Source organism: Alexandromys fortis, unplaced genomic scaffold (genome assembly GCF_014885135.2).
Source record: "Alexandromys fortis isolate MF-2015 unplaced genomic scaffold, M_Fortis_MF-2015_v1.1 scaffold_42, whole genome shotgun sequence".
Taxonomy (NCBI): domain Eukaryota; kingdom Metazoa; phylum Chordata; class Mammalia; order Rodentia; family Cricetidae; genus Alexandromys; species Alexandromys fortis.
In genome coordinates this window covers 10,982,140-11,005,961 of record NW_026067934.1, presented here as the reverse complement: position 1 = coordinate 11,005,961, position 23,822 = coordinate 10,982,140, and the positions used below count along the sequence as shown (strand labels likewise).

Sequence of the window (23,822 nt, the reverse complement as noted above, 5' to 3'; positions counted from 1 at the left end):
CCTCTCGAATGTTCACACTAAAGGCATATGCCACCACCGTCCAGTTTTGCCACGTCTTTTTATGCCAACATTTCTTAACCTGTCAGGTGGCGACCACAAAGAACCTGGTTTTGTACAGCATTCTGGCTAGATGAAATCCGCAACCGCTTTGCACTGACAGGAAGATGTGATCACTACAACTTTGACTCTGAAGGACCTTGGAATCTTCTGTAGGAATGGTTTCTCACTCTTGACTGGGGGAAGCCCCTCTTCACTATGAGCTGTGTGTATATGGGTCATACCACTCATTTCATTGGCTGGTTCAAAGCTGTTGTCCCTGTGGAAGGAAGTTTGCATAGCCAATGTATAGAACAATGTTCATTTTCCAGATCCTTCAACACCTCAAGTAGCACAGTAGAAGTACCTCCTTTGAAAGGATCATTTGCTTGGATGCAAGTGTTCTAGGGGCTAAGAATGGATTGTTTGCACTGAAGAGATGGCTCAGCAGCTAAGAGCTCTTCCAAAGGACCTGCAGTTGATTCCTAGCATCCACATGGGACTCCAGCTCCAGGGAGAGCTGTGCCTATGCATGTGGGCTTTAAAATAATAAAAACAATTTTTTTTAAATGGAGAAGGATGAAAAGACCCCTTCTAAGTGGGAGGACTTCAACAGTCCCCATCGTCGACTGTTGTGGACTGTTCACAGCCTCATCAAATACACTAAATGGGGCAAGCAAAGCTCTAGGCTGGGGAGGGGCAAGTCTGAAAATCTTGGCTACTGTATATCTAGACACCAGACATGAGCATCATGTTTGCATGGACACACACTTGACATCCTTAAAAGGAATGAATTGCTCCAGATCAGATTATTAATTTTATATCTTTATTTTTAATAAAATTAATTCCAGGCTGCTTAATGGCAAAATACCTTGCTCTGTTATACCCATAAGAACCTGAAGTTACAGCTGACCGTTGGAATGAAACTATGGTGAGCACTAGGAGATTGCTTCTCCAGCCTGCAGGCAAAGGGAAAGGCTTCTTAGACCCGCTAAGAAAACTTTATGAGCTTGAATTACATCCACGAAAGAGCATAAGGTAAGGGTGGGGACCTCTTTACTTTTACTAGCACAGGCCAAGCGTTTTGCACTCGGAAACCGTTCATTTCTTCTTGCATTTCCGTGGCAATTTGTTTCCAAAGGCATGAGCTTTACGCATAGGCTTCTGATCCTTGGAGAAAGATTTAAAAGCATATAAACAAGTTACAGTTATTATTTATGGCATAGGCAATTTCTAACTATGTCTCTTTTTTTTGGCAAGCATTTACTATAATGGTTTGATACTGTATTTGATTGTTGTGTTCTTGAATTTAAAATTTGGTGTTGTGGGCTGAGGAGATGGCTCAGAGAGGAAAATGCTTACTCCACATACATGAGGACTCCAGAGTCGCAGGGGGAAAAGCCAGACACCCTAGTGTGACCTCTGATCTCCACACCATGTGCAGGTTTAACGCATGAACGTGCAGATACATATACACACACATACATGAGAAGGGAGGAGGTTGAGAAAGAGACAGAGGGAGGGAGGGAGGGAGGGAGGGAGGGAGGGAGGGAGGGAAGGAGGAAGGGGAAATAATTTGGAGCTATGAAAATCATAGACTAGCAGATATTCCAAAGATTGTCAACTGAGATGCCTAACAAGGGACTGGAGAGATGACTCAGCAGTTAAGAGCACTGGTTGCTCTTCTAGAGGTTCTGAGTTCAATTCCCAGCACCCACATAGCAGCTCATAACTGTCTGTAACTTGAGTTCCAGGGGATCCTACACCCTCATATAGACCTACATGCAGGCAAAATACAAATGCACATAAAGATAAATAATCATCTTAAAAAATAAAAGAGATGCCTAACAGTAAACCTGAAGCTGGGGTGGCAGGCTCCCACCACACCGGCTTGCTCCTGCCGGTCTCTTTCCTCACGCCTGCTCTTGCTTGCCTAATACTGGCACTCCTCCAGCTTCTTCATTCAGCCTGTCCCCGGGTTCTTGCAAAGTTTTTTTTCATAATGATTTCTTATGACTTAGACCCAATTCCCATCCTAAATTCAAATCCCACATTTTAAGCTGTGTACTGGGAGACTTCCATTCGGGTATCTGGTTATGAACCAAGCACAGTCTGTTTAAAACTAAAGGCAGTGTTTGTACCACTCAGAGTTCTCCACTACAAACATCAGAAACCCACTCTGGCTTACCCAAGCAGAGAATAAACTCGCTGAGAGGGTATCAAGTAGCCTGCTCATTGGCAGGAATGTTGGAAGAACAGCCACAGGAAGCTGGCAAAAGAGAGAGAGAGAGAGAGAGAGAGAGAGAGAGAGAGAGAGGGAGGGAGGGAGGGAGACAGAGACAGAGAGAGAGAGAGAGAGAGAGAGAGAGACAGAGAAACCAGGAAGTCTAGGGCACAGAGACCTCTTTACCTACAGGCCGAAGTGGGTGAGGACGCTGCCCTGGTACTGGCTGTCACCCCCACCCCGCAACATTATCATTGAGTCTCAATGATTATACACTTTCTCAGTCCCCTTTTAGTGTGGTGTCTGATGATAGTTTTTGTGTCATTCTGTCCAGGTTGAAAGACCTAGCTCATACTATCCAAATGGTTAAGGTCATGTGCCTGGGTCCCAGCTGCCAAAATAACCTCTCACTCCCTTCGGCTTCACCCAAAAGGAAATTAATCACTATATATTTTTGTCTTCATTTATCTCATGTCTCTGACTTCCTTTTTGCACCAAATGTTGCCATCCTTCTCTCGGTGGCCAGGGACCTGGGGACCCTCTTTTACTCTCTCTTCTTCCTCAGTTTCAGGGCAGTCAGTCACTCAGGTCAGCAAGGGTTTGTGTATTGTTTTCCTCCACCCTGTCTTCTGGATATTTCTGCAACTGCGGTCCTACTACAACCCCTCTTTCTCTCTCCACCATCCCTACTGCAACCCTAACTGGATTCCACACTTCCACTCCTTGCTCCCGTTTACCCACCCCTAGGTTAATCTTCACAAAGCAGCTCTTTGATCGCACCACTGTTTCTCAAATCGTGTTACTGCTTCGTGCCTCACCTGAGCATCCTCACGGATTTCCACAAGACCCCAAAGAGACTCAAAGGCCAACTGGTACCTTGAAAGGACGCAGCCTTCAGATCAAACTGATGTGGGGTCAGACCTTGATTCCTGCCTTCCTAGTTCATATTCTTCAGCTTTCTTCTCTGGCTCTGAAGAGCTGGGGTAATAAGATCCATCTCATAGGGCATCTGTAAGTCATCACTCTGAAAGTTTAAATGGCATTACATGTTGTATTTAGGTTGCAACATCATCCCACAGATGCTTACAAGAGACAATATTCAACTTCAGACCTGTCTGGTTCGAGATGTTAAGTAAGGCTGTCATCACTGTGGTTTTAGCACAGGCAGGTTAGGATCAGCCGGCTACATGTTTTGGGGGGCAAAGGAGCACTCTCACCATCATTTACAGCATTGTTCCTAATTTCAAACAACTGACATACAAATGACCCTTTGAAAAATATTTTATTTGCAAGTAGAGAGCTTCCTATGTTATTAACTTTGAGAATTAAATCCCCCCAATTGGCTGCTTTCCATTCGAACGCTGCTGTTTGAAAGTGTTTCCCTGTAGGGGTTTCACTCTGTAAAAGGCTGCCATGAATTCCCTAAGGGGGCAGGGAGTCATGTGTTTGAAGGACACTGGAAATTATTAGCTATTATGTCTAAGGCTTGCCCAACATCTATTAAACATGGAGAAGCACATAAAAAGAAAATTTAAAGTTGATTCTCGAACCAACAAGTTTGGTTATTGGTTCTACATGTTTAGACCCCACTCTATGGCCTAACTTTGAAGTTGTCATCACTTGGAGAAAGTCCCATAGCCCCAGGTGGTTCGCTTCTCTGAGCTAGTAGTCATAGATGGTGCCATTGCAACTGCCAAAATTAGGCTCATTTGGTGTCCATTCATTCACTCATGGATCCCAGAAACAAATCCCCTGTGTGAGGGACGGCTAACGAGCCACAGGATAGGCTTCAGCTCTGACACCTTATAGCACTGCTGATCTCTTCATCTGGAAGGCCAGTAAGAGTGGGAAATCCTACATGAAAGATGACACTCAGGTCAACACTAGTACACTCGTTACTAAGTAAGTATTCTTCAAAGCAATCTCTATAGATAGTTTGCGTGCAGGTGAGTGTAGGAATTCTTGGGCTCTGTAGCTTACTTCCTGTTCTTGCAGTTTGAGTGGCTTATAGGATAATATACGGTTATTATATGATTAAAACAATACAAAAGTGACCCTCCCTTTATCTCTCTACTACCTTCTCCTTCCCCAGCTTGCTATCATTTCCCAGAGTCGGCTACCATGTAACCCCTTAGAGTGAATCTATGTCTATTCTTGTTTTCCCCCTCTTGTGATAGTTTTGAGTTATGCCTGGATTGTTTGTTTGTTTGCTTGCTTGCTTGCTTACACGGGTCTCAAGTAGAACAGTGTAATTCTAATTCAGGTTGGTCTTGAACTCCTGATTCCAAGTGTATGCATGGCTTACAGTCATGCACCACCAAGCCCAGCAATCCCTGACCATTCTTGAGGGTTAGAATCTAAAAAACAAAAATATTACCATTTAGAATCTTCTAACACATATCCTGCTTTTGTTAAGTATATTATTTATTTTTATTTTATACACATTGGTGGTTTTGCCTTCATCTATATCTGTGTGAAGGTGTCTGGAACTAGAGTCACAGACAGTTGTGAGCTGCCATAAGGTGCTGGGAAATGAACCCTGGTCGTCTGGAAGAGCAGTCCGTGCTCTTAACCACTGAGTCATCTCTCCAGCCCCTTGATAAATATATTATTAAAACAAAGAATAAGGGTTGGAAAAATAGCTCACTCCAGTTAATAGCATGCACTGTTCTAGAGGACCCAAGTTTCAGTCCAACATTCACCCCAGACAACTCATAATCACCTGTAATTCCGGTTCTAGGGGCTCTGACACCCTCTTCTGTCCTTCATAGGCACCTGTATCTACATGTGCATAAACCTACACATAGACACACATATACATATAGCTAAAAAATTAAAAATCTTTATCCATATGCTAGATATTATTTCTGATTTTGATGAACAAAAGGAATTGAGGCTTTTCTCTATCATGTTACGCTTATGTGCACTCTAGGCTTATGAAATCTACATAATTATGTGACTATAGAGTTTCATTTTCTTTTCTTTTATAGTTTCTGTTTTCTGAAACAGGGTTTGTGTAGCCCTGGCTGTCCTGGAGCTAACTCTGTAAACTAGGCTGGCCTTGTCTCCTTGCCTCTGCCTCCTGAGTGCTGGGATTAAAGGTGTGCACCATCACTGCCTGGCTAGGGGTTCATTTTAATATAACATTCAAACAATAAAATTCAAAAGGACTGAAAACACAACATTCTTTTACAAAACTTAATTTCTCTTGACACTTAGAAGAATATCTGAGGAAAAAAAAAAAACCAAGCAGACAAATCTTTTGTACTTACGTTGGAAGGTCATCTAACCAGAGGGAGTGAATAAAGGGATCAATAAAGGAGACTTCCGTTTCTTCTCAATCGTGAGGCCAAGGCTTTGAGAATAGATGGAATGTGTCTTCACAGGTATTCTGAAGCCCTTCCCACGCTGTTCTCACTTTGACACAGAGGAAGGTAACTAGGCTAGAGTCGAGCGTCTGAATTTTAGCCAGGCATGGTGGCACATGCTTGTGGAGGAGGTAGAAGCAGGGCTATCAGAAGTTCGGTGCCATCTAAATTTACACAGAGGGTTTGAGCTTAGCCTGTATTATCCCAGATGCCCTGTCTAAACAAAGAAAAGAAACAAGTTCTAAATTTTTGTTTTTGATATAGCTACATATAACATAAGTGTCTTGGTTAGGGTTTCTATTGCTGTGAAGAGACACCAACACCACTCTTAAAAAGAAACCATTTAATTGGGGCAGGCCGACAGTTTCAGAGGCTGTCTGTTATCATTGTGACGGGGAGCATGGCCGTGTGCAGGCAGATGTGCTGGCAAAGCAGCTGAGCTCTGCTGGCAAAGCAGTCGGGAGTCCCACATTTTGCAGGCAGCAGGAAGGAGTCCCACATTTTGCAGGCAGCAGGAAGGAGACTGTAACCCTAAGCCAAGTTTAAGAAAAATACCTCAAAGCCCGTCCCTGCAGTGACACACTTCCTCCAACAAGGCCACACCTACTCCAACAAAGCCGCATCTTCCAATAGTGCCACTCCCTTAGGGGGCCTACCACAATACGTGATAGTTGAGCTCATGAAAAATGGTACCTATTTGACTTTGCTGAATTAAATTGTACAGGGGTTTAGCAAGATCCTTGAGCTGGTAAAGGTACTTGCTGCCAAAATTGAGGTAAATCCCCAGGACCCACATGGTGGAAGGAAAGAACCAATTCTTGCAACTTGTCCTTTGACTGCCATCCATGTGTCGTAACATGCTTGCAGGCACACACACACACACACATACACACACACACACACGTGCACTCTAAATACAGTGTAATAAATTTTTGAATTATACTTTAAGGTCTCTAAATGAAAATGATCTAACCATAAATTCCATTTTAAGGTGAATAACCTAGGTGGTTTTCTTGAGAAGTATATATCCTAAGTATCTCACTTTCTCCCTTAGTGTGGGTTCTTAAAGGTGTACTAAAACTTTTCTTAGTAAACTCACTTTGTGAAAGAAAGGAAGAAAGAAAGAAAGAAAGAGAAACTTCATTCAAAAAAAGATGAAATATTCAAATAGGCATTCAGTAATCAGTAACTGTCTCATTCATTTGGTGTCCTATGTGTGTTTCATGTTTAATGATAATAACTTGCTGCACACTCATTTGGTTGCTTTTGTTGTTGTTTGTTTGTTTGTTTTCTTTTTTTTCTTTTTGAGACAGGCTTTGGAGCCTGCCCTGGAATTCGTTCTGTAGACCAGGATGGCCTCGAACTCACAGATATCCGCCTGTCTCTGCCTCCTGAGTGCTGGGATTAAAGGCATGTGCCACCACCGCCTAGCTTGCACACTCATTTTGAAAGACTCATATTAACCATTTTACTTCATTATAGTAACTAGATGGTTTGCAACATTCCATTGGAGAAATAGAAAACAGATCAATTGATATTGGTTGCTATAAAGCAGCTGGGCACCAGGTGTTAAAATAACGGGCTTGATTGAGTAGTTTTCAATTCTCCCATGTTTCCTCATTACTTAGTATATATTTGCCACACAGCTACTGAACATACTGGAATATGAATAGGTGGGCAAAACAGAAGTGTAACTGCTTGTGGTATTACAACAGCTACTAGTGCTCCCAGGACACTGGACCCTGTTCTGGAAGCTTTTCCTGGGTCATCATACTCTGTTTTCTGCAGCCTAGGGCCACAGAAAATGTGGCTATCACACCTGTGAAATCCTGAGGTGCAGGGGTTAGATAATTTGTCCAATGTCACTTAGCTTGACTGGAGCTGGAGTTAGAATCTGGGCAGTATAAGACTATGCTTGTGGAGTCTGTACGCATATGTTGCTGTTGTTTGTCTGGCTGGCTTTAAGGACAGTATATCACATAGCTCGGTATGGCCTCAGATTAGCTATAGAGCGATATATAGCTACGATGGTGATACTGACTGAACTCTTGATCTTCCTGCCTCTTCCTACCGTATACTGGCAATTATAGGATTATAGTCCTGTATCACTACACACTGTTCATGTGGTTCTGGGGATGGACTCCAGGGCTGTGTGCAAGTGCTCTAACTGAGCTACATTTCCATCTCAAGCCAAATCTGCTTGCTTACCTTTCTTTCTTTCCCCATTCCTTCCTTTTTTTAAGACAGGGTTTCTTTGTGTAGCCCTGGCTGTCCTGGAACTCACAGAGTTCAAGGCCTGACTCTGTCTCTGGGAGCTGGGATCAAAGGTATGCGCCCCCAGTCCTGGTCGAGCCTGCCTTTTCAAGCACTTCTTGCATGTTCTAGAAGCTACCTTCGCAGTGTATAGCCTAGTGGATGAAACTCCAGAGTGTTTCCTAACTCTATGGCCATGTGACTAAGTCTTAGACAATGGCCTGGGGATAAAATGTGATAAAGGACAAAAAAGAACCTTGTAGGGCAATGACACCAGGGACCATGGAGTTCACTGGACAAAGGGATTTCTTGAAAAACAGAAATATTTGAAGAAAAGACTTTTTCTCTCCTTCATGCTGTTGGGAATTCTGGTAAATTCAATTTCATATGATTCTTATTAAGAAGAAAATAAAACATATCCACCCAAGAAAGATCTCAGAATTCACTGAGGGAAGGTGATTGTACCTAAGTTAGTCTACTTGTTCTCTCTCTGTGTATATGTGTATCTATGTGTATATATGGAGGCCAGAGATCCATACTGATTGCCTTCTGTCTCCTTCCACCTTATGAGACAGGGTCTCTCAATGAACGTCTCATAGAACGTTTACTATTTTGGGTAAACTGACTGACTGGCCCAGTGAAACCCCTGGGACTTGCCTGTCTCTGCTCCTCCAGTACTGGGTTATAGACTCATATTGACATGTTAGCTTTTCTTTTCTTTTTGTTCAAGACAGGGTTTCTCTGTACAGCCAGCCTGGCTGTTCTGGAATTCACTTTGAAGACCAGGCTGGCCTCCAACTCAGAGATCCACCAGCCTCTTCTAAGAGCTGGGACTGAAGGCATGCACCACTGCTCAGCTGAAGTGCTAGCTTTTTCGATGGATTCTGCAGACTTGAACTCAAGTCCTCAGGCTTACAAGCAAACATTTTACCCTACCAATTGAGCCATCTCCACAGCCCTTATTTGTCCTAATTCTGAATATTTATTTCATTTTTCCTGTCTCAGTTTTTAAAAACAACAACAAAACACCTTTAGTTGGTCTCACTAGTTAGAATAAATCTGGATTATTTTGCCAAAAATAACTAACACAGCCAGATTTATCATGCAATTAACAGTGCTGAGCTTCAAGTTTCTTTACCACCTGTCCCCAATTTTCCTGTTTGTTTTGCTTTTGGAGACACAGTTACAGGGTCTATTTAATCCAGGTTGGTTGCAAAAGTGTAGCTGAAGATGACCCTGAACTTCTGATTTCCCCCACTCAACCTCCAGGGTGTAGAGATTGCAGATGAAGGTGCCCTGCCCTGCAAGGCGAGTGTGTGAGCAGGTGTACCTTTCCATTACGATCTTCCCTCTGCCACTTACTCCACCCAAGCAGGCAGTATTGGGAAAACTGGATATGTGGGGCATCCGGTTTTGGAAAGTTGAGTCGGGAATACATCTAAGTTTAAGCTTAGTGATAAATTCCACACAGACCCACAGCCATTTGCATTGAATCATTGCTGGCTACTTCTGTTTAGCAATGGATTCTGGGAGCGCTCCCGTGGCCCACGGCACTGACTCACCTGGCATCCTGTCACAGAGTTTCAGGGCTAGAGGTTATAACACGGTATGGACACAGGGCTGGCAGCAGAATGTGAGGAGTGTGGGAGAAGCAAGGGTTGCAACACAAAGAAGCAGAAGCTGATCGAGGGGGAAGATCCTTGCAGTCGTTCGGTAAGAACATTGTAAGCGGAGAATTTGTTTTTCATTGATGTCAAGCCAAAACAGACATTGTCTTCAGTCAGGAACATACTCAGTTATGCAGCACTGTAGACTTTTACATGCACAATACAGGGTACACTTTTCCTTCTAAAACATGAACTGTAGGAAATAAAATTAATCAGAATACCTCTAGCAATGCCATATGTAGCCTTACTATAAGTGTAAAGTCATGTTTTATTTCAACTATCAATAGCGTAAAAATTGGTCTACCGTGCTAGAAGAAAACCCGAATTGCCTTCCTCTCCTTTTAATTAAGATTTATTTTTAGCCGGGTGGTGGTGGTGGTGCGTGCCTTTAATCTCAGCACTCGGGAGGCAGAGGCAGGTGGATCTCTGAATTCGAGGCCAGGTCTACAAAGCAAGTTCCAGGAAAGCCAGGACTGTTGCACAAAGAAACTCTGTCTCAAAAAACAAAAACAAACAAATGAAAGATTTACTTCTAATAATGCCATATTTGTATTTGTGTGTGCTTGTGCATGTGTGTGCTGGAGGTCAATCTCAGGCCTAAAGTCTCACCTGCTCTGTTCCGTTGGCCTGGAGCTGTTTGTGCAAGCCCCAGGGCTCCATTGTCTGCATCTCCCCAGCACCCAGGCCGCGAGTGCTCTCTATCACACCCTTTTGAAAACTGTGGGTTCCGGGGTTGGACGCAGGCTCTCATCCCTGCACAAAAAGCACTTCACAGGGTGTGCCAACTCTCAGCCTTACTGGGTCCTAATCACAGCCCTGACTTCCTAGTTCGGCTGCAATGCTTACTTAGGTTTTTGAGGAAGATTTTGTTTGTTTGTTTTTTCAGAGCTGGAGACCAAACTCAGTGCTTCACACATTCTAAGTGCAATCTGACTCTGGATTGTGCCCTCGGGCCCTTAAAGAAGGTTTTGAAAGAGCATCAAAGGGGAGAAGTAAACTTCAAGGATGCTTAAGAGTCCTTTCCTCCACTTAATTCTACCAGTCCTTTCACGGCTACAGTTGGCTGCCTCCGTTTCTTCTCGTCTACGGGTTGTAACCTGTAACCTGCAATTCTAACAACAAACACTCTTACTTTTTCCCAATTTAGCTATTTTAAAAGGTCTATCCAAGTCAGTCTCTGAACACCCACAGTTCTTTGTCACTCTCATCTTCAACCTAGAGGGGACCTAAACTATCCAACTGTCTCTATAAGGAAGGGGACAGGCGGAGAACCGCAGGCGAGGAACACAATAGCCCTTGGATTAGCAGATGAATGAAGTGAGGCCTAAATGAGTTAGGTGACTTCATGGATTTGGGTCTGATCTCAGGTTTATTTAAAAAAAAAGTCTGTGATATAATTTCCTGATAGGCTATTCTATGGCTTGCTATACAACCATGGCTTTGCATTCTGATGGAAGGAACAAAAGGAGAGGAAGGAAGCTGGCCTTTTAGAGGTACTTCCCCAGGCTCCATGACCTTGGGCAGGCTACCTCTTCCCGCCCCTCCCCCCCACACTCCAGGGGCTCTCAACCTGGTAGTCCTGCCTATCAGATATTTACATAATGATTCGTAACAGTTGCAAAATTAGTTATGAAGTAGCAGCGAAAATAATTTTATGGTTGGGGTCACCACAACACGGGGAACTATATTAAAGGGTCACAGCATTAGGAAGGTTGAGAACCACTGAGTAAGATGAACTCTTCACCCAACACTAACATTGCTTATTTGTTGTGTGTCCTGGGACCTATGGCTGTGGCACTGCTGGACCCAAGCTGGCCAAGAAGTCTTGCCTCTATTTTTATTATTTCTCACCTGACTAAAGGAGAGGGGAACCCCAGGAAGGGGGAATCCCTTCTCTCACTTGTTTGTCTCTTTATCGTCCTTGGGGGATTACCTCCCTACAAGATCTGGAATTAACGGGGTCCCCAGAGGGGAGAGAATCCCACCACGCAATTGAATTTCCCAAGCAGCAAGATGCTCTTGAGCCCCACTCACTCGGCCCCTACTTCGGGTTGGAGGGACCCGGGTCGCGAACCCGGACCAGAACGTAAGCGAAGCCACTAGCCTCTCTGCTCCAGGAACCTCGCCGGCTGCAGAGGCCCGGCAAGGAAAGGGGCGTGCCACAAGAAGCCCCGCCCCGATCCGTCACGTGGGGGGCGGGATCGGAAGCGTGACGGCGTGCGCGGAGGCGGGGCCGTGGCTGCGCGCGGGCGCGGGGGCGGGGCGCGGCGCTCACTGCTGCGGCTTGGGAGAGAGAGAGAGAGTAGAGAGGCCGGGAAGGCGGAGGGTTGTGCGGCTCTCAACCTGACTGACCGAGCCACCGACCCCCCGGGCTGACGGACTGACGGGCGGACGGCGGAGGCGGGAGTCAGGAGCCGCGTCTGGCGACGCTGAGGACGAGCGCGTCAGGCTCCGCTGCCGCCACTCGGTCAGCGTGCTGAATGAAGCGTCCGCCCCGCTGAGCCCCGAGCCCGGCGCGTTCCCCGCAAGATGGACGGTTTCGCCGGCAGCCTCGGTGAGTCCGGCAGCGGGCTCGCGCCCCTCGTGCGTAACCCGGGACCCCGGCTTCCTGCGTGCGCGCCTCAGGCCCTGCTCCCCGGCTGCCCCTCCGGGTGGCCGCCGCTTCCCGCACATGGTCCCCGCGAGGCTGCAGCCCCGCCGCCGCCTCCCGGACGGGCGGCCCCTCCCCCATGCAGCCCTCGCCTCCAGACCCACCTTTCTTCCCAGAGCCCCCTTCAGTGCTGGGGCCCTTCTTCCCCTAGGCGACCCCCAGCAACTGCTACGTCCCTCCCGGCACACTTAACACCGTCCTCCGACCCCGATTAAAGTCGGAGCACCCCTTCATCAAATACAAGGGTCTGTTTTTCCACTTAGGGAGTTCTAGGAGGACTGGGGCAACCTTTCCGCAGAGAGTAGGGACCCCCCCCCCCAATCCCACTTCTGAATTGGAGGCACCCCTCGTCAGTCTTTATATTTGGAGATTTATTAAGTAACTGATAACTTCCCTCCACTTCTCTGAACATTTTGTAGTGGTGGAGAGAGAGCACCTCATTTACTTAATACAGGAAAGGAAGAGGTGCATCTGTGTTGGGGTACCCTCTTTAAGAGTGAAAGCAGAAGTATGTGTTCTCCATTGCATGCTGGAGAGAAGTAATCCTGCCCAATGAATCCATAAGAAAGGGGGCCTCGATCGGGAAAGAAAGGATTCTCCATTTTTGGAATATGCTGTCTTTGTGGAATGGAGAGAAAGGGAATAGATTATTCGGTAGGCTGAAGTGTCTTCTTAGTGTTCCTTTAGCCAGAATACAGGTGGTAAATTTTGTGCCTGGTCTGAGGAACAGAAGATCTCTAGGGTAGCCAGGACCTGTGTCTGGAATTACGATTCTTTGAGGCCACTGGAATCCAGTTACTGTAAAGATTGAACTCTTAAGTGTTATGGTGAGAGAAACGATTCTGCTCTGGCAGATACTGCAGTTATGTGATACCCGCTGCTGGATTTGATTTTATTTTAAATATTTTATGTGGTGGTAGCCTGTATTCAGATGCTTTTCTTTTCCATTTCTTGATAATAAATCTCTAGTTAGTTAATGTTCATGGATCAGTAAGCCATCTGGCTCTAAGCCATATTTTAATCTGCCCACACAAGGTTGGGATTAATGGATTATAAAAGTAGAATAAAAAGCAAGTAGAAGAGCATCAGGTTCTTGCAGTTGTTAAAGAGAGTCACAATTTTGGTCTTGATTTTCTTGAGAAAAAAAATCATTGTTATTACACTGCTTTGAGAATGGAAATCCGAAAATAGGAGCAACTCATTGTGGCTCCTTTCTCTCCAAAGACACCTGTTGTCCATTATCTAACAACCTTTGATGTCTTACAGTTCCTTACATAGTGAAGTTATTTCATTCTTGGGCTCCTTTTAGAGGGGCATTAACTTTTCACTGGTTCTTTTTTAGTTTCGTGCCTGGGTTCATTCTCTGGTTCATATTGGCTGGAACACTGGCCTGCATGTCCACTAACGCGCCGATTATGCACTTGGCAAAAATGAATGAGTATCTTTGGGGGGGCTGTGATAATCTCTGTATGTAATGGGGTCTTTACCCATTTATGCCTTTCTTGTTGAGGAATCCTGGAAGCCTGCGTTTTTTGAAAATCTTTTCAGCAGCTGGAGCACTTAAGTTAATTTTGAAAATATATGCTTTGTTAAAACATCTTCATCCCGTAACTAATCCAGGAGAGGCAGCAGAAAGGAGAGTCACAGTAGGGAAAACAAATACTGTTTTTATGGCGTATTAATGATATGCAGTGTTGGGCTTTAAAAAGTCATTTCATGCCATCTTTTGTGATCCCAGTGTTGGATTAAAAGAAAATTACTCTGATTGATTTGATGCCATCTTTTGGGTGGTACAATTGATGAGACTTTCCTTATCTTTAGATTTGGTGTTATCCAGGTGGGGTGTCGAGAGAGACATGCCTGTGTCAACTGAAGGAAGGAAATAGTTCTTGTCTATATTCTAGAGTTGCCCCGGAAGAAGAAACTTAGCAGGAGCTATGCTTTCTCTTTCTGTCCCCTTTTAAGAATCAGACTAGGCCCCATCTTAATTGAAACCTTAAAGGGTTGGGAGTGGGGGAGGGGAGCTGGTCTGTTTTACTAGTACCCTTTAAGCAGAGCTCTGCTCAGCTCTTGCCAAATTTCTTGTTTCTGTTCCCCGCATGCAGTTCATTAGCCTGGAGCTTAGAGTTACATTGATCTTTATTTTATCATCACGAGAGCCATTAATATAAAAGAAAGCAGTTATGTTTAAAAACTTCTTTTTCAACTGAAGAATTCAAAACATGTGAAATTCTTCTGGGGTAACAGACGCTGAAAGCATTTTTTTTTTCTCAAGGAAGTGGATGCCTGTGTCTAGATGGGGTCTTGGAAAATTGTGAGAAGACCACATTTTTATAAGCATAAAAATTCAGTGCTTTATCAGCAGAATGGTTCTTTAAAAGCTGAATCGAAGGGAATCTGGTTGCGAATCATCTTGTAAATCGGAAAGATTTTAAGTTGAAGCCGTGCTTTGGAAGGAGTGTTTGGGTAGGAACACACTGCTGTGATCGCTTTTTCTAGACACCTGTGTGGTGCTCTGGGGCACCAGAGGGAGGAACATTAGATGACTGGCCGTTTTGATGCCACGCTCAAGTTATGCATTTCTTGGATTACCCTAGTTTTATGTAAAAGCAACTGGAGGATCTGTTTACTCTGCAGCTAATGAATTTCAGGTAGTTTGGCTGGCAGGTGCTTGGGATTTCTCCTGGGTACAATATCTTTCAGTACATACATTAGGATCACTGGAGAAGGCAGCACTTGGGAAACGGTTTTTGTTTTTTGTTTTTAAAGTTAGCCCATGTTATTTTGGTGTGTTGCCTCCACATATGGGTATACATACAATGTCTCACAATATGTATCTTAAGTCTCAGGTGTGTTTGCAAAAATAGGAAACTGTCAGTAAATTCCACTTTTCTTACTGATTTTCATGAGGCAGGGATCGGATACATTTCATTCTTAGGCTTTTATCATGTTTTTCTTATATAAGTTTTTAAATTTTAAGGTTTACGTGTATGAGTGCTCTTATCCTGCATGTACAACTTTATACCAGAAGAAGGCATCAGATCCCACTACAGATGGTTGTGAGCCACCATGTAGTTGCTGGGAATTGAACTCAGGACCTCTGGAGGAGCAGCTAGTGATCTTAACTGCTGAACCTTTGTGTGTGTGTGTGTGTGTGTGTGTGTGTGTGTGTGTGGTTTTTCAAGACAGGGTTTCTCTGTAGCTTTGGAGACTATCCTAGAACTCTTATAGACAGGCTAGTCACAAACTCACAGAGATCCACTTGCCTCTGCCTCCCGAAGGCTGGGATTAAAGGCGTGCACCACTGCTGCATGGCTCTATTTAAGTTTTTAAGTCAGTTTTTGTTTTGTTTTTTTGGGTCTTTACTTACTTAGCCCCAGCTGGCTTGAACTGATGGTTGTTCTGGTGTCAGCATCAGCTAGATTACACACCCTGGGATATTAGTTTTTCGTAATAAAAGTTTTAATTTAATTTTAATATGTTTATCTTGGGATTTGCCTAAAGGTGAATGTTTGCATTTTAAAGAAAGTATAAACTTAACCATGCCAGTTTGCCATATAAAAAAATTCAAATTGTAATACAAGAAGGTTATGTGAGAATCGCATTTTCTCATGTATCTCAGGCTGGCCTCAAAGTCACTGTGGCATTGATCCTCCTGTGCCTGCCTACTGAGCATGTGTCACTACATTTAATTTCTAGGGTGCTCCTTGATTTATGGAGTAATAAGGGTGCCCACGGATTTATAAATGGTAGGCAAGCACTCTACCGACTGAACTACATCCTCAGCTCAAATCTTGCTTTCTTAAAAGAACAGTACAGGATTTCATTTTTGTATTTTTGAGCAGGTTTTTACATAGTGCTGATTGGCCTTGAGTTTTGCTGATTGGCCTTGAATTTACTCCATAGCTGAGACTGGCCTTGAATGGTTGACCCCTGTCTCTTCCTTCAGAGTCTGGGTCTGTCGGGGAGCTTCACTACAGCAAGCTCTTTGTTAACTTTTTAATTTATTTGTGAAGCAAGGCATGCTATGTTGTCTTGGCTGGCCTTGAACTCTTGGGCTCATGCCACCTTTCTGTCCCAGCTTCTCTAGTAGCTACGATTACTGGCACATGCCACAATGCCTGGCAGATTTTCAAATATTAAGCTAGCTTCGAACATCCTTTCAGTATTCAGTAAGCCATTTTTTTTCATTTAATCATTTGAGATTTTTTTCCTAAATAACTTTTAATTTCTTATTGGTTGTCTTGAAGAGCAAAGATAGGCTTAATTGGTGACTGGGGAAGCGGTTCAGTAGAAAAAGTGCTTGCTGGACGTGAGTTTAGATTCTCAGCACCCATCTGAATGCTAGATGGGTGGCTCAGTGAATTTATAATTCCACCATCCAAACCATTGACTTCTGGTTTTAGTGGAGAAACCCATGAATAAGGAAGATTCCTGATGCAGCTGGGCGCTGATGGCACACACTTTAGTCCCAGCACTCTGGAGGCAGAGGCAGTTTCAAGGCCAGCCTGGTCTACAGTGTGAGTTCCAGAACAGCCAGGGCAACACAGAGAAACACTATCTCAAAAAACAAAAAGATTCCTGATGCCAGACAGTATCAGGCAACCATATGCACCTACACACACTTGTACACATGCATACGCCGCATACTCTAACACATGCAAAAAGAACAGAGTTATATATAACATGATGTGAATACTAACTCTTATTGTTACAGTATCTACAGCATGAGTTAGCTAGAACATTGCCGAATGTGTGGATAAATGCCATAGGTGGACCAGCTCTATGCTTTTTTTTTTTTTTCTTTTTTTTGTTTTTGAAGACAGGATTTCTTTGTAGCTTTGGAGCCTGTCCTGGAACTTGCTCTGTAGACCAGGCTGGTCTCAAACTCACAGAGATCCTCCTTGCCTCTGCTTTCCAAATGGTGAGATTAAAGGCATGCACCATCACTGCCTGGCATATACTTCTTATCCTTAAAGAAAGGTCACAAAAAAGACATGTTTTTGCCCTTCAGGAGCTTTCTGCCGATTTTAAGTAGGCATCTAGAGATGTTTTCTACCAAGCGTAAGTAAAATACCAGAAATGGAAGCAAAGGAGGGAAGCACCATTTAAAAAGCTGTGCTGTGTATCAAAACGAGTGATTTCTGTGAGCGAACATCTGGAGATTGCTAGATATCTGTTAAGTCTGGCTTTTTAAAATCATGAAAGAATGTGTTTGGCAGTCCAAATTCCAGGGATTTATATGACTAGGTTGTTATCTGTCTTATGTTTAAATCTAAATTAGTTACAGAAAACCTGTTTTGTATATGAGAGCTCATTTCTGTATTATGTAAAACGTCACTATTTGTTCATAGGAAATTTGAAAGCATTTTGATATTTAAATAGATGGATCATAAGACCTTTTAAAAGTTCAAGGAAATAGCCCAGCAGTTACCGTGTCAGTGAGGAAAACTGCATGCATGTTGTGGATTTCTGTCTGTGTGTTACCTTTTGTTCTGTAGTTCTGGTTGCCTTAGATTAGCATAACACCTTAAGTTTACATGGTGCTTTGTAGTTTACAAAGAACCTTTTCTTGAATTTTATATGTGGTCTTAAGAACAGCTTTTATATAAAGTTTCTTTTTTAAGACTATATGAATGTGTACTCTTTTTTTCTTTTGAGAAAGGATTAACTCAAAGAATTTGTGTCCATGTTAAACAGTAAAAAGTGACAAAAATAGAACGATAGATTGTATTTCATATATTCTGTCTGTATGCAACTGATGTTAACAGGCCAATGTATTTGTAGGTCTTCTCCTATGTCCAGAATTTTAATACTGAAAATCATATGTTTCATTCTCATATTCTTCTGTTGGCACATAACCATTTAAGAAAGAAAACCAAAACAACCACAACAAAACAAACCAACAAAAACTCTGAACTCACTTTATGTGATAGTGTTCAGTATTTTTTCACTATTCTGTTAGTGTCTGCTTTTGAGACAGGATCTTGCTGTGTAACCTAGAACTGCAGGTCCCTGAACTGAGGTTCTCTCCTCAGCCTTCCTAGTGCGGGCTTTATGGGCATGTGTCACCATGCCTGCTCCATTAGTGACTCCTCAGATCTCAGAGATATATCAATATAAAATAAATCTGGAATCTTTATCTTCTAAATCACCTTTTCAAAATGATTTGACTGTTGAAGTCTCTTAATCGGTTTTTGTAGAATCATTCTGTTAAAGCACTCTACTTTGCTTGATACTAGGTCCAATCCTCCATTACTATGAAGAAGTAACTGATGAAAACAAAGAGGCTGAATATAATGGCATACACCTATAATCCCAGCGTCTAGGAGGTGGAAGCAGGTACATCAGGAATTCATGATGAGCCTCAGTTATAGCAAGTTTGAGTTGAGACTAGCCTGGGCTATATGAAACCCGGAAAAGATAATATGGAAAGGAACTGCAAGTCTTAAACATTTTTAATATGGCAGGGGAAAAGTGGCAAGGAATCAAACAATGTCCTGTGACTTCAAGACTGGATGATAAAATACTTCATGTAAAAATTCACATACATTTATATAATCTATAACTTGAGCGTAGCATTTGTAAAATGGCCAGTGACTTAACATCCTTGTCTATGAATTCAAAAACCACTGCAGAGGCTTGATTGCTATTCAATGTAAAATGCAAATATAGTGTTCTCCTTATCTAAGCACTCATCAACCAAAGGCAAAGTTTGAATTTCAAGTGTTTAACTCAATAAAACTACCATTTTATTCTATTTTACTTGGCTTTTCAAGATAGGATTTCCCCTGTGTATCCCTGGCTATCCTGGAGCTTGCTCTGTAAACCAGGATCTCCTCTAATGCAGATCTGCCTGCCTCTGCCTCCCAAGTGCTGGGATTAAAGACGTGTGCTACAATGCCTGGAGCTTGTTACTTTTTCCTGTTTCTTAGTTTCCTTTTCTACTACCATAATTCATACACTTCTTGGATTCATACCATACTTGGATTTTATTAAGTTTGATTAAATCTAATAAAAAATTATGGCCCAAGTTCTGGGGTAATGCTTTGAATTTGCAAATCATTTGCATAACCTATTAATTGATTCCGAAATCAGTTTATTAAGTCAAGACCAACATTTAAAAAAGACAAAGGCAGGAAGAAAGATTATAAAATGCCAGTGTTCCACATGATAATGCCCAAAACTTTAAATTTTAATTGTGTGTGTTTGACTTAGCCTGCAGTATAAAGTTTCTGTGGGTCATGCTTTCAAGAGGTAGACATTTTTGTGGCTAACCTCTATCTGAGAGAGGAGATAGGAATGCTGACATATATGAAAGTGGGTGAGCTGTTAGAAGTTACAAGGAATAGTGTAACTTGGAAAACTTAAGGATGTGAGTGTAGAGAAGGGAGACAAACCTGGTACCTTATAATATAGCTTTATAAATTGATAGTATATATTTACTTTGTCAAGTGATTCTTTGATTTGTAAGAGGCTTTAGATTTACCATCTATCTTAGCTTTTAAAAAATGTGTATTAAATTTTCAGTTATGTGTATGTGTCAGGTGGAGTTGGCAATATATGTATGTGAGTGCAGAGGCCTGAGAGTCCAGAAGACAGCAGCAGATCTCCTGGAGCTGGAGATGCAGGCACTTGTGAGCCGAACTAGGGGCCTCTGCAAGAGTAGTATATGTTTTCAACCTTTGAGCCTTTCTTCAGTTCTTATTTTAGCTTTTTAAGTGGAATTTTCTGTCTTGACTTAGTAATTAAATGATTCTAAATAGACTCTATCCACTCCTGATGTTGAACTCAGGTTGATTTTTCTTTATCCTGGGGTCTGTTCCTGGTTGCTTTAGTCTTGTATATTCAAACCATTGAGTATAGTGTTCCTAAAGTGGTAACTTTGTACTTAACACCTAAAAAATATGGGCCTATACTCAAAAGTTGAAACCTGTCTAATTTAAATTTATGTTTATTCCTATGATATGATTGTTTTGAGACCATAACAAGAATTGGTTCAGATGGGAATCAATAACTGACAAACCTAGAGGGGAATTTGATGAAAACAAGAAGTCTGCATGGCTTTAAATTTCTCCTTATTGTGTGCTTATTAGAAATAGTAACTGCACATTACCAAAGCCAGATCACATGTGCATAATCAAAACAAATACTGCCAGTGGACATTGTGTGCCTTAATGGCTTTTTTTTTTTTTTTGCCTCCACCATGAATGAATAGCCTTAATCTAATCTTTCACAGTACACACACACACACACACACACACACCACACTCTTTATAAAGATAGTCTTTTGAAATAGTCCAGATTAAAGGAGAACAAAGAAACATTGGACTATGTTTTAGAGAGAAAAATACAGTAAAGAATATTCACTTGATAACGTTAGAGTTTATGTGGTAGGAGATAAAAATGTTGTATCAGTGTTTAACTTACTAACATTGATAAATATCCTAAAATCATGCATGGAGATGGTTTTATTCTTAAGAAATACACAGTGTAGTTGGTAGGGAGAAAGGACCACGGTGTCTGTAACTTACTTTTGTTTGTGGCAGGGTCTCATGATGTATCTCAGCCTAAGCTGGAACTCATTGTATTGTATTGCCCACATGCCGTAGTCCTGTCTCAGCCTCCAAGTGCTGGGAGCAGGTATGCACTACCACACCTACTGTGTATAACTTTTAGATGGTTCATTAAAAATGTCTATGTTTTATGGGTAAATATATACACATATGTAAATAGCAAATGAATAAACAGACAACAGCGAGTGAGTTTGGTAATAGCCGTGTGCGGTTTTTTTGTTGTTGTTGTTGTTGTTGCTTCTGTTCTTGTAGCTTTTCTGTGACCTTGACATTTTCTTTTTTCTTTGTGGCTTTTCGAGACAGGGTTTCTCTGCGTTTCTTTGGCTGTCCTGGAACTCACTCTGTAGACCAGGCTGGCCTCAGACTCACAGAGATCCACTTGCCTCTACTTCCCGAGTGCTGGGTTAAAGGCGTGTGCCACCACTGCCCAGCTACCTTGGCATTTTCTAAATCAGAGTTTTAAAAAATTGTGTGAACTTTGCGCTATATTCTACAATATATAGCATTTAAAAAATATGGAACTCACTGTCTCGGAAAATTCCAGGGCAAACCCTTGAGATCAAACTGTGGCTGTGAGAAGGCTACATGTGTATGTCCTGTGGCTTCTCTGTATCCCAAGGCCTCGCTTTGAGAAGCATGCCTCTGGGCTAGAGGCTGCTGTGGTTCAGACTTAGCAGATGAACACTTTGTGTTTTGCTCAGCACTTTGGGTATTTCAGAAATTGAGAAGTTGGGAGTTGGAGAGACTGCTCAGCCATTAAGAACACTTGCTACTCTTGCAGAGAACCTGGGTTTGATTCCCAGTACTCATATATGGCAGTTCACAGTAGTCTGTAACTCCAGTTCCAGGGTCTGTGACCACTGCAGGCACCAGACATGGCATGCATGTGATACACAGACATAAAATAAATATGTATATTTCTAAAAACCAGGACATTTCACTTAACAGTCTTGGTCTTTTTGTTTGTTTTAGTGGAAGAATAGATTGATTTGCCACCTTCTGCATTTCAGATAGTTTACACGTTCAGTAAGTGATGCATCAGGCAAAGTGCTCTTGGTACTTCCCTTATTCCAGCTTGTCTCATCTCCTTTATTGTGTGTCTTGGACTCTAGACAGTTGTGTGCAGGTTTACCTAGCCAGGAGGCGGTGATGGGCCTGCTGTCTTCACTGTACTTTGGGCAGTTGAGAACCAAGTTTCTGAGCTGATACCCACTGCCCTCCTGACATATGTTGTTTTCCTGTAAGCAAGGCTATTACTTGCTTTAGCCATAGTACAACCATCAATATTGGAGAATTGGTGATCCAGTGTGGAATTGTAGCTGCAGTGTCTCGTTAGCTTCCTTCAAATGCCCTAATCTTTTCATGAGTCATTAACTTCACACTTCAGAATGTTATTTGTAGACTGTCCTAACCTTGATATCTCCCCATTAGATTCAAGTTACATATTTTAGGAAGAAATACCACAAAATGAACCTGTGTTTCTGTCATTGCTTCTTAACAGGTGACATCTCCTATTATTGGTTATTTGATTAAGGTCTTTCACTATAAAATTACTTTTCTCTTTAGTTTGTAGGAAGTATTTTGTAAGCGAGCCTTGAAGGTATAAAAGTTCTTCTCAGCCCTTCATGGTATTGGTTTGTTTCTACCCGTGTGGACTAGAATGCCCCTTCCCTTTTTTTTTTTTTTTTAAATTGAAGGGGTTATAATCCATTGTTGTTCTTTGTTTTGGTTTTTTGAAACAGGGTTTCTTTGTAGCTCTGGATTACTGTCCTGGAACTAGCTCTTGTATCCTAGGCTGGCCTTGAACTCAGAGATCCTCCCTCCCTCTGCTGGGATTAAAGGTGTGCACCACCTCCGAGGCCCAGCCATTGCTGTTCATTTTGAGGTTCACAGTGGCTCCAGTTTGGCCAGTGGGTACTGCTGGATTCAGTTTTCTCTGCTGTTTTCTTGCTTTCTTACAATAACATGATCCAGGCTCACCTTCATTCTCTTTGTGGAGAATAGTATTTAGAAGCCATCACTATGTACTGGCTGTATACATGGCTATCATTCTTGAAGAGTAGTCAAAACTGGAGTGTGTATATGGAGCTACAGATGAAATTACATCTGTGTTTGTTTTTTTTTTTAATGCATAGGGCTTATTTTAATTTTCTTAACATATTTCTAGCTAATTCTCCAAATTGTGAGGGATTTGGTTTTCAGTTTGCTTAAGCAGTCTCCTGTCTTAACTCCTCACCAGTTCTGGTTTAACTCCTTTGTATAGACTGGCATCTTCATTTCATTTGAGTTCTAGCATGAGGGGGCAAGTGCCTTTTTCATTCACTTTGACTTTGACACCTGCACAGAATTTTGACACCCTCTGCTGGGCCACTCTTGCCTGTCTTCTTTCGGTACCTTTTTTACGCTGCTTTCTCAGGACTTTAGGACTGACAGTTTGTTTTGAGATAGGAATTCATGTACTCAGCTGGTCTTGAATTCATGTTCCTCCCAGGTACTGGAATTACAGGCATGCGTCACCACTCCTGGGTGTTGTAAAGAGAGGGCCCACTTGTTCTTAGCCGCCTGGCTAGCTTAGCCCCAAAATAACCAGAAACTGTATTAATTAAAACACTGCTTGGCCCATTAGCTCTAGTTTCTTATTGGCTAACTCTTACATCTTAATTTAACCCATTTCTATTAATCTGTGTATATTGCCACGTGGCAGTGTCTTACTGGCAAGATTCTTACCAACGTCCGTATAGGCAGAGAATCCATGGCATCTCTGACTCTGCCCTTCTTCCTCCCAGCATTCAGTTCTGTTTTCCCTGCCTACCTAAGTTCTGCCCTATCAAAAGGCCAAGGCAGTTTCTTTATTCATTAACCAATGAAGGCAACACATAAACAGTAGGACCTCCTATACCACCTGGGTGTTTTTAAATGTTTTCTTCACTAGCCTGTTATTTATACATAATAATGGGTTTCATTATGACATTTACACATATGTACTTAATATGTTTTGATTATATTCATGGATCTTCTCCACTCATTCCACTTTTATGTTTCCCTTCT

At 42.5% G+C, this 23,822-nt stretch overlaps 1 protein-coding gene and 1 long non-coding RNA gene across 3 annotated transcripts in view; one reads left to right on the top strand and one right to left on the bottom strand.

Annotated features, from left to right (window-relative positions):
• Positions 1-897: 897 nt before the first annotated feature.
• Positions 898-9,816, bottom strand: LOC126504108 (uncharacterized). The gene is made up of 4 exons (XR_007592504.1): positions 9,444-9,816; positions 5,533-5,845; positions 3,137-3,284; positions 898-1,206 (listed from the first exon to the last, which is right to left on the bottom strand). It is a non-coding gene; the product is annotated as an uncharacterized lncRNA (long non-coding RNA).
• A 2,007-nt stretch (positions 9,817-11,823) lies between these two features.
• Positions 11,824-23,822, top strand: part of Eml4 (EMAP like 4) — a 121,042-nt gene continuing 109,043 nt past the window's right edge. Inside the window, exon 1 of one of the 2 annotated variants that reach the window (XM_050145983.1) lies at positions 11,824-12,102. In XM_050145983.1, the coding sequence (XP_050001940.1) occupies positions 12,078-12,102 (25 nt within the window). In that variant the 5' untranslated portion in view covers positions 11,824-12,077. The remainder of the gene's footprint in view (positions 12,103-23,822) is intronic. The other variant, XM_050145982.1, reaches the window with a different exon arrangement.